Consider the following 12,688-nt stretch of genomic DNA (forward strand, 5'->3'; position numbering starts at 1 on the left):
CACCTGGGTCAAGTCTGGAGCTGCGGCACTCACCCCCCGCGTTTTCCTGGTCGAAGTCTTAACAACTCCTCTGGTGTGCGTGAGGGAAATACTCAAGGAAGCGAAAATCTGCCGCCTTTGTTCTCAATGGCGCTGGTTTGTATTTGAGTTGAAAGAAAAAACCAACTAGTTACATACGTACATTAAATGTCAGAATTTCTGCTAAGAGTCACAAGCTAGCGGAATTTTCTGTCTCAAGTGCGGGGCTCTGGGTTGGTGCAGCTGGTCTGGCGTGCAGGAGGTGTGCTGGGCTGCCGCTCTGAGTTCCAAACGTCCGTGGTAGGAGCTGGCGCCCTTGATGGTTGCATAAGGAAAAGCCACGCAAGGCTTTTGTTTTGCTGATACTTGGGAAGTGACAAGCGAGAAAGAAGAATGTGTCGTGGTACCTGTGGGCCTGAAAGGACTGAAAAGAAAGCAGCTGCACACGAAGCCAGATACCTGTGATGCTTGCTACTCCTACGGATATGACAGACTAAAACGCAGATGCCATGTATGTATCCTACGTAGTGAACTATTTAAGGCCTAAGAGAGGATATAGAATGGGGAAAGAAATGGATTGATGCTCTTTTTTTTTTAAAAACGAAACAAAAAACCCACTCTCATGCTGGACCTCTTTCCAGAGGGAAGGGATGTTTTTTCTTTTATTAAAGTTATCATCTACTTAATCTTCATAGAGCGGAAACCTGCTAGCAACACTCTTGGGAAACGCCTCATCCCCCCTTTTGCCACCCTCTCCTGCGAAGGCAGGAGCGGCTTTTCCCTCTGGGGGTTGTGCTCCGTGACTCGTCTCTGCCCGCCAGGCGACCGCGCTCTTTGAATGTACTGTTTGTCACGTTCCAACACTGCTTTAGGTCAACAAAACTTTCCAGAAGCCATTTTCAATGCTGCTGTGGCCTTGGAAGCTACCTCTTCTACGTATGCATTTGTACAGAGGCGAGATGACTGGCAACGTTCTAGAAGTGTTTATTTTGGTATTAACTTTTGGATGTATTTGTACAATCTTTGTTGTAAAAATAATTTATTGTTACAGTAAATGGCAGTTAATTCTACGTGGCTGTTTCTTTGAATAGCTCCACTTTCACTTTGCCCAATTACTGCGGATGCAAGTTCAATGCAGTTCTTGCCTGAGAGTCAGAGACAAGTGGTTTGGCAGAGTTACTGTGGGAGCAAAATTCATTTTAAGGGGTATTTCCACTCAGGTGGTTGTCCCACGACTGTGGGGTAAGTATGTTATGCTCCAGTAAGGTTACGTTGGCAATTCATACCATATAGCTAGGAAGCGAGATCAACTTAAGCCACGTCTGTCTGCCTTGGGTTGCATCTGCTTCTGATAGGCTTTGTGGGAAGACAGCTACTGCACGCTGTCTCATACCGACTCGCCCTGTCCCAGCGCACCCAGCTGCACAGCCTGGAACAACCGGTACTTTGCTCTGCTGTTTTCCTGCCCCGGTATGTAGGCGCAGTGGTCTGCTCACACCCCACTCCGGGAGGACTACCCCCTGTGGTGTGGTGTGAAAGAAGCTGTGGCAGAGGTCTGGCACTAGTGCTGGGATCAGGCAGCTGTAGTTCGTTAAAACCTGAATCAAAGCAGTAGACTAAGACTGGGCTGGTGACTGAAGCGAGTGCCATCACTGGTGGCTTAATTTCCTAAAGCCACTTGATTCATGCTGAGGAACACAGCTGAAGGAGCAGGTCAAGTCTCTTGCAAGAGTTTCTACTCAGCCCAAAGTGGAGCAGGGGCAGTTAAATAGCCTACTTTGTCTTAAACCTGCATACATTTGAAATGTCTGTTTTAATGTCGTAAACTGTCTGGTTAAAGAAAAGGACACAAAGACACATCACAGCGATCCTGTGGTGCAAGGATTTCCCAGAAGGTACCTTTAATGTGTTTGCATCAGCAGCAAGCAGTCCGTGCTAGCTTTGGCACCCGGAGTTAGATGTGCAGCACTACACGTTAGACACCAAGTCATCCTAACTGACATTTTATCCGTATGAATAGAGAAAGTGAACTAAAACATAGTACTATGAGCACATATGAACTCAAGTTATTTGTGTTCTATCACACTTTCAGCTTGCAATATTAGAAAAATAAACTTAAGACAGTTACTAATCAGACGAATACATTTTCATTGCCAACTGGCAAGAGTTTAAAAACCCCACATGGAAGTTTTTGTTTTACAAATGCTAGCTCACCCATAGTAACAAAGCTGCTGTACAGAAAGCACCCTCTGAATTTCTGTCAAAATATTTGGAGCCAAAATAATTTTCCTGTCCTAGAAAGTCACAGCTATGTTATGTTCAGAAACTCCATTCAGCCCTACCGAGCGTGTTGCGTACTAAGTTACAGTATTGTAGCAGAGGCCAAAGCTCAGAAGCTCACGTACAGTGGTACATCAGTTCTCCCACTCAAGTCTCTATGAACTCCAAGGTTGTCTCTTTGCTTCAATAACCATTTCTCTGCCATTTTCACGTCAACAGATAAAATACTCTGCTGAGTATATAAAAACTGTTATAAAAAGGCAGTCATAAAAGATAAGGTATTGGCAGGCATGTCAGCTTTTTTTAATAAAAAAAATAGCCATTATATCTATTTAAATAAGGCTTCTTGTTACAGATTGTTCCAGTTACTGAAGGAAAACAAGGCCTGATAAAAAAAAAAAAAAAAGATCCCCCCTAAACCTTACACTTCCTGCCCCAAGAACACATCCTACAGGAAAAGTCATTTACTGTGCAAAGTGACAAAACAAACACTGGGGGAAGCTCCTGAAGTGATATGCCCAGTCCAGTTTCTCTTGCATTATCTTCAAAATCTTAAAAAAACCAACCCTAAAACAAGTTCTAAAGATACACAAAAAACCCTTCATCTTGATATTCTTTCCAAAACAAATATGTACAGCACATTAATATGCAATATGCAAAAGCTCTGTGTTGCTGTTGGCAACATCTATGCCCTCCCCAACCCTATTGACATGTGTACCTCTACTAAAACACAATTACATCACTAAGCCTGTTAGTTTGAAAAGGGAATTTAATTCACTTAAAACTTGTAAATTTTTGTGTAGGGGCTCCATTCGTTTGACTCTGGATTGTAGACTTCAACCGTGTTCAAGAATTCATTGCCATCAAATCCCCCAACTGCATAAATAGTGTTTGCCACCGTCGTAATGCCGGCGTTGCTCCTCGCAGTAGTCATACTGCCCATCATCTTCCACTCGTTCTTGGCAGGGTCGTACATCTCCACGCAGCTCACCGCGTGAGAGCCATCAAAGCCGCCACCAACAAAGAGTTTTCCTATCAAAAGGAAACAAAGCGAATGCTTCACTGCTAAGCACCAGCTGTGTCGCCAAACACAGCCTCCTTCCCGGGGAGACAAACTAAGCCAGAACGAGGGAACTTCAGGTTTTCTGCCAGAAACCTTTGCCTTAGTCAAGGTTTGAAGTTACAGAATTGACCTGCTTTGGGTCTCTTGATCATTAGAGCCGACTGGAAATTATTTCAGAGTAAGCACAAAGTCCAAATTCAAACAAATGCAGCGCTGGAAGCTGCATGGTGAGGTTTTGAAAAGAAAGAGGTGGGGACGAATGTCCCAAAACAAAAATGAGGTTTTTTGGGTTGCTGGTTACAGTTTTTAATTAAAATCGGAGGCACAGAGCCAGGTTCTTACTGTACTGTTTCCTCCCTGAAAAGGAACACAGCTTTGTATTCTACTTGCATCACAGCTTAGCATGAGAATTCATCAAGCACGAGAGGTTGCTTAAGCCCACGGAAGCCTACCGTCATGAACAGCCACTCCCGCTCCTCGTCGAGCCACGTTCATGGGCGCAATCAGGGTCCAAGTGTTGTTCTCTGGATTGTAGCGCTCCACGCTATTCAGGCAGTTCCACGATTCTGCTCCTCCAATTATGTATAAATAGCCACCCAGCTCACACACTGCAGACTGATGTCTCCCTACAATCAAACCCCAGGAGTTACAGCCCAGCACAGAAGTCACACACCAGCAATACACCATAGCAGCTGAAGTCTAAACAGGTTTTTTGTTCAGTTTTAAACCTGCAGTTTTGCCATCGCCCTTTTCCCCCCTCCCTCCCAAACTACACGGCAAACTTACGGATGTTAAGGGGAGCACAACTTGTCCAAGATTTTGTTACAGGATCAAACACATCACAGTTCTTAAGTCCCTTTTGGCCATAAGGATCTGAACCACCAACAATGTACAGTTTTCCATTCAGGGCACATACTCCTATTCATATAGGAAAGTATAATAAGTAAGCTAATAAATGAATAAATTTAAAAAAAAAAAACAACAGTCGATCCACTGCAGATGTGTTACCTGCATTGCAGCGATTGGTTCTCAGCTCCGGAACAGGAGTCCAGTCATCTATTTCTGGCTCATACATTTCTCCACAGCTCAAGTCATCTGAGTGACCGTTTGACCCACCCACAACATAGAGCTGCCCCTAAATGGAAAAAACACATACCTTCTTCACGTCTAAGCACACAACAATTCAAATCACTCGCACTGTGGTAACGGTGTAACTACAGTTAAGCAGCTTCTGTTACCAATTTGTAGAGGTTGCCATGTTTGTCCCCCCTACATTTACACAATGTCACTTTTCGTCTGATCTCCACCCACCACACACCATTAAAACTGCCATCTGGAATCGAGCTCTCGGTGTTCTCATCGGTGCAATGAAAGTCCAAGTGTCCTTTTGCGGATCGTAGCATTCCACTGTGCGCAAACACTCCTCTCTGTTATATCCACCTGAAAGCAAAAGGTCAGGTGAGATCACTTTTCCAAAGACCAACTGCTTTCATGCTGACGAAGGCTGACTCTTAACGGAGCGTACAGAGTTAAGAAGCCACTGTTGTTACCCTTTCCCTTACCTGCAGCAATTAACTTGCCATTAAGTTCAGCTGTGCCCAGCCCAGAGCGAGCGTACTGCATTGGAGACATGGGCTTCTCTATGATATCATTTGGTTGAAGCTCGAAACTCAGACTCTTCAGCAGTCGTGGCGTGCTCGTGGGAGAGCTCTGAGGGCTGTTACGGCCATGCAGGAATATCACGCACAGCACACCATCCAGGACAGCAAGACACAGGTAGGTGTTACCTGTCATCAGGAGACAAGGAAAGACCACCAGTATAATAAAATTTTAGGTGAATGCCAACTAGGGTCTTCTGATTAGGCTTCTCCCCTTGTAAGCGTGAAAACTTTATTTTTTCTGGTTATTGGTTCCAAGTGTTAGCCTAGTTACTGAAAAATATGCATTTTAGATGATTAATATAGCGCTCAAAGGACATAAAGACATCAATCTAAGACGTGCTAGGAGACAGTCTCCTCGCACGCACACAGCAAATAGCTCTGTTAATTAATCAGAGACTGCCTATCTCCTTAGGACCTTCTGGGTAAATTATACACACCAGGGGATTTGGGATGGCCCTGTCGATAAGGAATCGAGATGTAAGTGATCTCAGTTTGGCCCCAGTTACGTTAGAAAGATCCCACAGATTACTGGGCCAATTACTTGACTCGCATCATCAGTAAGAAAAAGCACTTCTGCATTTCTTACAGATGTTGAAGGAAATCCCATGGGAGTGGGAGGTGGTAGGTACATAATACCAGAGGCATCTTTCAGACAAACCCTGCCCGAGCTACTCACTTGATGTTTTCTCTGAAGCAATGATTTTCCACTCGTGTTTAGGACTCTGAACAGTAGCACTTGGAGAAAGACTTCCAGAGGAGCTGCTACTAATCTGCTTGTGATCATTCTCACGTGGTGGCTTCTTCTGCAAAATCAAAAGGCAGCTACAGAAACCTAGCCAGAGACTACACCTCCTTCTACCTTTGCTTCTCTGAGCTAATGCGTAACTATTCAAGAGAACACTTCGTCTACCACCTCCGCAGAGCATCATTTATAGCACACCTAAATTTTCAATAGAACATCTCGCCTACTCAGCAACAGTGGCCAAAATCCACCCGATATCTTATCTTGGTACTCATATCATCCTGTGACTGCACCGTTACGCTGCTGGTGTGTGACCAGAAGTCAGGTCAAATTCCTAGAAGAGAGTATGCATTACTAGCAGGACTTTCAAGTGTAAGCAAAAACCTACACCCATTTAGAGAGAACTGATCTACAACTAGAAGCCTCACTCGCAAGCTCTGCTTCTGGAACTGGAGTTAATTATATAACGCTATTTGGAAGTGAATTAACTTATTCTCTTCATTCCCTGAAGACAAATTAATTTCGCCTCAGTTCCTCTCTGTGCTCAGATTAGCTGTTTCTTGGATTTTACTCCCTTGATACTTCCCACTAACAGGAGATTTCTGCTTTCTTTTCTTCTTCAATTAAATTTATACTGTATCTTACATTATTCTGCTCAATTAAGAAAAACCCCAAAATTTCAGATTTCAGATTACACCGCACAGTTGGTTGGGTTTTTCAGGCTTTTTCTGAATCATAAGAATCAACCACAAAGTTAACATTCTGTCTATTCTGTTTAGCAGCAAAGTTTACAACCACAGTACCAAGTCTGCAATGCTTGCACAGTTCCCTGGAGTCTGATCTCCATGGAAACTGTCATAAGACTTCTGAAATACATCATTTAACTCACAGATAACCTTACACACAAGACTTTGACAGCTGTACTCCACTTAGCATGAAAACCAATTCATCTGTGGATAGCATTTTTGTTATTTCTGAACCTTCATCTAATTAACAGCTTATTCCCTTACCCTTACATTGCCTTGACAGTCACAGAAATTACAAACTTTCGTAATTCAAAAATTGAAAAGTTACTGTTTTTCCAGGACTATCATCTATGAGTTTCTGGTGTTAATTCTCTCAACTGTTTCAAATTTCTAAAGTTGGCAATTCTTATTATCAGAAAGGATTTAAACAAGAAGTTGAGAACTCTTGGCCTTACTTCTAAAAATGAACTTTTTCAACATTCACCTCTTAGCTTCTAAGTATTACAAGGAGTAGTATCCAAAGGTGGTGAAGTCTGTGAAGGCTTACTCAAAACAATTAAGAAACTGGAAAATTAGCTGGCTTTTCATTTTCCTCTCTTTTCACTTCTAAAATCCATGTTCCGGGATGAAAAGTGTTTTACATAAACATTAGGTAAAAATTTCAAGAAGTATACTTTTGTATCAGCACATTCCACTGTTATGAGTTAAAATATCACAATATATTTGCTTCTAACTCAGTGAATTTAAACAACCTGGATTTTTATAAAGCAATTGATAATTTACATCTATTAGCCCTTGTTTTTTCTTTGTTTCTTAAACAGCCTCCACTGTGCTAAGCTGTGCGTTTTTCAGGAGTTGAGAATTATTATATCTGGCTAGAACAAAAAAAAAAACCACCATCATCTCAAAAAGCACAAGACGGATTTGTACACAGCCAAAGCATCGGCTATCTCTAGATCAGAAGTTACCTACTGCTCCTTTTTTAAATCTCTCCTGCACATTACCAGTGCAGCTGAACAAAAGAAATGGATGCTGGCAGCTGAAGGATTAGAACTTATGTCTGGAATCTTTTCCTGTGCCAAAATTTAACAGACACATCAGCCATTCTCCACTGCAAGCCAAGCAGTCCGTGATTCTTTACAGTCTCTTGAGTATCTCTACAGAGCCACAGCTGACTTGCTACAGCTGACTGCTTTTCTACCTCTTCTTTCTTCTAACAGCGTAAGATTTATTTTGAAGTGAAACCTAAAGCACTCCATTTTGCAAAGGCTTCGTCAGTCTGCCGAAAAACCGGAAGCAGAGACTAAATCATCTCCTCCAGCAGTTTCGAGAAAGATACTTTCTCGTGATGTATTTCTCCATTAAAGCTACTGCTACTTTCTCTGCTACAGAACGCAAGACTTCAGGTGTGCTGTAAACTGCTCCAGTCTATCTGGGGTTACCTCAGACTGTCTGCAATTTGTACCTGCACAAACTGAATGTGGTCATCATCACTGCCATACACCTCAGCCTGTCCATCTAGCAGATTTCCATCAAGCAGCTTGTGATCAGCTGAGTAGTACAGCGTTTGAACCTGCAAAAACAACAACAGAATACCCATGTGGTACTGTCTCCATTGCTACTTAGCTACAGGCAGATTACAAAAGGCAGTCGCCAGCATACTTCTCGTCATCTCATCTCAATCTAGCAGAATGACAAAACTAAAAGGAAGCAGATGTCATGGTGGCAATCTTCAAACATTGGATGAAGGCTCCTTACTTTCTCAGCTGGAGAGAAATCTTCGTTTTCCAAGGACTTCTACTGTTTTTCCAGCACAGAAACATTAGACAAGCAAAAGGCACATTAATTTGCAGAATTACACAAATTCACAATCTCATGCAAGCATTTTCGTTATCCCCGCAAACAAGTTTTCTGCTTTGAAAAATACACATATTTATCTCGATCGAAAAAAGTTAAAGAGAAGCCAACAGTGGACTCTAAAAGAAAGGTACGGGAATGAGGGAAGACAACACAAATTTAAGTTCTGGAGGAAACTGTTGTCCACAACCAAACATCAGATGCAACTGTTTCAGTGAAATGCATCTGAATTTCAACATGATCAAAGCTTTTAAAATGAATTTTTCCAAGAGGAAATACACACTTGAGAATATACGACAGTGTCAACATGTACTTTTGCCTATACAAGTGTTGCTGAAGATCTATCGTGCTTGTAATAACAAACTGGGAAAATTTTGATGTTTCATAGGTTTTTGTAAGTCCATTTTCTCTAGCCAATTAAAAATTTAGACTCCCCACTAATTTTTCCATTAAACACTGCCCAGGCTACATCTAGTATTAGTATTCATGAGTAAAGCCATTTAATAACACACAACTTTCAAAATAATGTATCCTGTAAAGGAGTAAGTAAACACCATTAAATCATCATCATCGTTCTCTGCCCACAGCGGATTTTCTTAGGAGAACTGGGGCAGGACTGCTGCTTCTGTACGTGTCAATACACTTGAGGTTTCTTCTTGGTTCTTCAGCCTTGGTATCCTAGTTTTGTTAATAAACCTATGGGGAGATAAATCAACGGGGAGGAACAACCATTAGAAGCTTTTACCTACTTTGCATTTACAAGCAAAACCTGCAAAGGAAAACATCAAGAATCTACAGCAAGTTTCAGTACCACCTCCCCAATTCTAAAGCAAGATACATGCCACTTTGAGGTTACTATACAGCACATAGTGAGCAAAAAAGGAAAGCGGAAGACCAGACTGAACAGTTCATTCAGCTCACCTGAACACCCCCCCAGTTTCTCAGCTTAGGGGTACCTACAGTAAAATTTAAATTCTTTAGGGTCATAGTTAAAAAAGTGAAAAGAAAAAAAAAAAAAAAAAGAAAAAGGGATCATCCTTCATATTGACTTTTTGTTTTTTTAAGAAAAGATGTTTAATCCCATTTTCTTAAAGACTAACCTCTTCCATTAGATCTTCCAGGCTGTCTCCATTCTCCCAGATGCTGCGCTGTACCCAGTTGATTACCTTTGTGTACAATTTGCCATTGCTGGGTAGGCCAACATTGTCTTCCAGCATTACTTCAAGCTTGAATTAGAAGAGCAAAGGATTATTTACTCTACAGGTATTACCCTTGCATTTGTAGCATACTGTACTTTACACAGTAAGCATTACTCTCACTTTACCGCAGAGCAAACACCATCTACAAGGAGCTTTCAGCCTATACCACTGAAACTAGGAAGCACATTTAAGTACAGTTGCAGTTATCTTTTACGCTTAGAAAGGATGACAGTATATATTCTCTACAGTTAAGGTTCAGAGTAGTATGAGTATTATACAGATCCAGAATTTTCACGGTGTTGGTAAGAGTCAGCACACCAAGTTTTCCTACTCCCATAAAGGAAGCCATAATAGTTGCTCCTTGGGTTGCTTTTTGGAAGTCATGTACCAGAAGGAAGTCTACAAACTTAAGCTAACCTTTAACCGTGGAAGTTTGAGAAATTCTTCCTGTTCTGAAATCTGTAAAAGATGTTCCTGAATGTAGCCATCGATCTTGTTCAACAAACGCGAGTCTCCCATACAACTTGCAAAGTTTCGGTAAGAGATGCAGCTCTGAACATCCATCTTGGACAGCAAGTAGTCACCACAAACCTTTTAAGAAAAAAGGCTGCATCTTAGTTTACAAGTAAACAAGATTTTTGTATGTTTAAATTACCCACCCCAACATACAGCACAGCTGTTTTCTAATTGCAGAATAGTGACTGACTGTTGTCATTCCCCACCCCGTGCTAGAGCTGGAAATGAAATGTTGTCTTCCATAGGAATACGCGTGTATTAAAAGAAAAAAGTCATACACTTTCGAAAGCTACTCACACATACATTGACCCCATGCTTTTCTACTGAATGCCTATTCAAAACTGCTTATCTGCAGTCAAGTGAAGATAAGAATCCCAATTCCCTTGTCAAACATATCCCCATATGTGGCAAGAGTAAGTTCTAAAGTCAAGCTCTACCAAACTTATGTTCAGGAACGTGTGGATTATTCTTTTTTCACATATTACTGCCACCGATTTACAGGTTTAATTATGCCTCCCAACACAGCTAAGCACACCACCACTTCCACGAACCTGAAGGTAAGTAACCAGCTACGATTCAGAAGCCATTTTGCGTATACAGGTGCACAAATACAAAACTTAACTTCAGAGAACCCTTCAGCACAAAGATAACACAAGTGGAAGCAATACATACTGATGTCACTCAAATCAATACAGTGCTAATGAACATCTAAAGAAGCTTATCCACTGAGCACTTTCTCGACAGAATCATCATTTTTTGTCTCATTAACACCAGAAAGCATAATGCTGTCAGCCTGAGAAAGCAGAATGGACTTCCGGAAGAGCTGAGAACTGTACCTGCTTAACTCTCTCCATCTTCAACTTCTTTGCTGCAGAGTACACATCTTTCACCAGTTCTTTATCAGCTTTTAACCTATTAAAGAAAGAAATGTATCTTCATTATTTTGACTTTTTAAATTAAAACCTACTCTCTCTAGCTTCTGTGAAAACTACTTACTGAGCAGTATAGGCATAGTTCAACAGAACTTCAACAGCTTCTGGATTGAGATCATCGAATTTAACATGGGAAATTCCATGAGAATCACTATCACTATTGAAGATTTCAAACAGGTAGGGACTGCAGCAAGCTAGCACGGCTCGGTGCGCCAACATCTCATGTCCACATACCTTTATTTAAAACACAAATAAAACCCACATGCTGGTAAGAATTTTTTTAAAGTACGTTTGTATTATAATAGTATAAAGGCCTGCTCAAGTGAACGTCACAGTTCAAATCAATTTTTCAGATCAATAGTCTCCAATTTACATCAGTTGAAAAAAATGTTAGCATCGCTTCTCTCACAGTGTATCTGATTTTTTTTTTTTTAAGTGTGCATTTTTCAGAAAAATCAGATTCTAAAATCCCATGCCTCACAATCAATGAGGCACATAGCATTACACAGTGTAACAAAAAACCCACTGCATTCAACCATTATACTCGGACAGAAAAAAGTTACCTGGAGACGGACATCGCAGAACTGGCCACTTTTACGTAAGGCATTTAGTTTGGCAACAGATGACTCGATGAAGTTTTCATCTTCAAACATCAAATATCCATTAGGAATCATTTTGGTGTTGGTCTGGCTGAAAACAGAATGTATAAAGTTTAGAGATATAACATTTTGCTTTAGTATAGAAGTACTATTAGCACATTATTGGCAAACAAACATTCATGGGGAATTAAAAAAAAATCCATCTCAAAAAAAAAGCCTAGAAGAGTAGTACCGCTGATGAGTACATGTTGCCAACAATCCTTTGGATTGACTGGATTAATGATTTTCAGAGAGTGAGCCTACAACTTTTAACTTATCCACACTTCAGTAGGTACCAACCCCAAACCTACACACTGAACCTGTCCACTGGATTACACAAGAAGCTTTATTCCCCTCTATAAAGATTGGATTTGGTAGATTCATTGCTATTTTCTGCTCACTGCACAAAATCTGTCATACTGGTCAGCTTCATTTTTTTGCACAGACCAAAATACCAGCTACATTGAAAAATAAGAACTGAGAATTTAAAGTAACTAGTGAAGTAGGAGAATAGCTATGGAAATCATTTTTTGTTTAATTTTGAGAGTAATGATTTAATTAAATATTTTAGAGTAGCTGGAAGTCACGAAAGAACATTAGCACCACCAAAACAGATAGAATTATATACATTATGAACAACAACCATGTACTTTAAGTCATCACAAAGCTAAAGCAACTTCCCCTAAGGATCTTGCCCATATATAAACACACCACCTCAGGCAAATTGGACCAAAACTGGAAAAATAACTTCAGGAAACTAACTTTTGAATTTGGAGGCTATTTTATAGGTCATTTAATTGATTCTTTGTTTAGCTAAGCACTTTTAGGGAAAGTCCACTTTACAAATAGGAAGCTATCTTAAGATTAGTCACCCTGAGGTGACCTAATGAATTTGAAATAATAATTATTAAAAAAAAAAACCATGAAATTTATAAGTTTGAGCTGCTAACACGAGTATGTTAGCAGTATAAAAGTATACTTTCCTCAACGATTTTAGAGGAAAGAATATGTGGGATGCTACTAATGTTACCAGCAA

At 40.7% G+C, this 12,688-nt stretch overlaps 1 protein-coding gene across 1 annotated transcript; it reads right to left on the reverse strand.

Moving 5' to 3' along the window:
- Positions 1 to 2,469: 2,469 nt before the first annotated feature.
- On the reverse strand, positions 2,470 to 11,688 carry IVNS1ABP (influenza virus NS1A binding protein). Its single transcript, XM_009577033.1, has 13 exons — positions 11,578 to 11,688; positions 11,079 to 11,248; positions 10,919 to 10,994; positions 9,984 to 10,157; positions 9,468 to 9,593; positions 7,976 to 8,083; positions 5,699 to 5,825; positions 4,924 to 5,148; positions 4,680 to 4,801; positions 4,370 to 4,496; positions 4,148 to 4,279; positions 3,814 to 3,987; positions 2,470 to 3,330 (listed from the first exon to the last, which is right to left on the reverse strand). The coding sequence occupies exons 1-13, from the start codon at positions 11,686 to 11,688 to the stop codon at positions 3,077 to 3,079; spliced, it is 1,926 nt and encodes a 641-aa protein (XP_009575328.1). The 3' UTR covers positions 2,470 to 3,076.
- Between the last annotated feature and the right edge of the window lie 1,000 nt (positions 11,689 to 12,688).

Source organism: Fulmarus glacialis, unplaced genomic scaffold (assembly GCF_000690835.1).
Source record: "Fulmarus glacialis isolate BGI_N327 unplaced genomic scaffold, ASM69083v1 scaffold13414, whole genome shotgun sequence".
Classification (NCBI taxonomy): Eukaryota; Metazoa; Chordata; class Aves; order Procellariiformes; family Procellariidae; genus Fulmarus; species Fulmarus glacialis.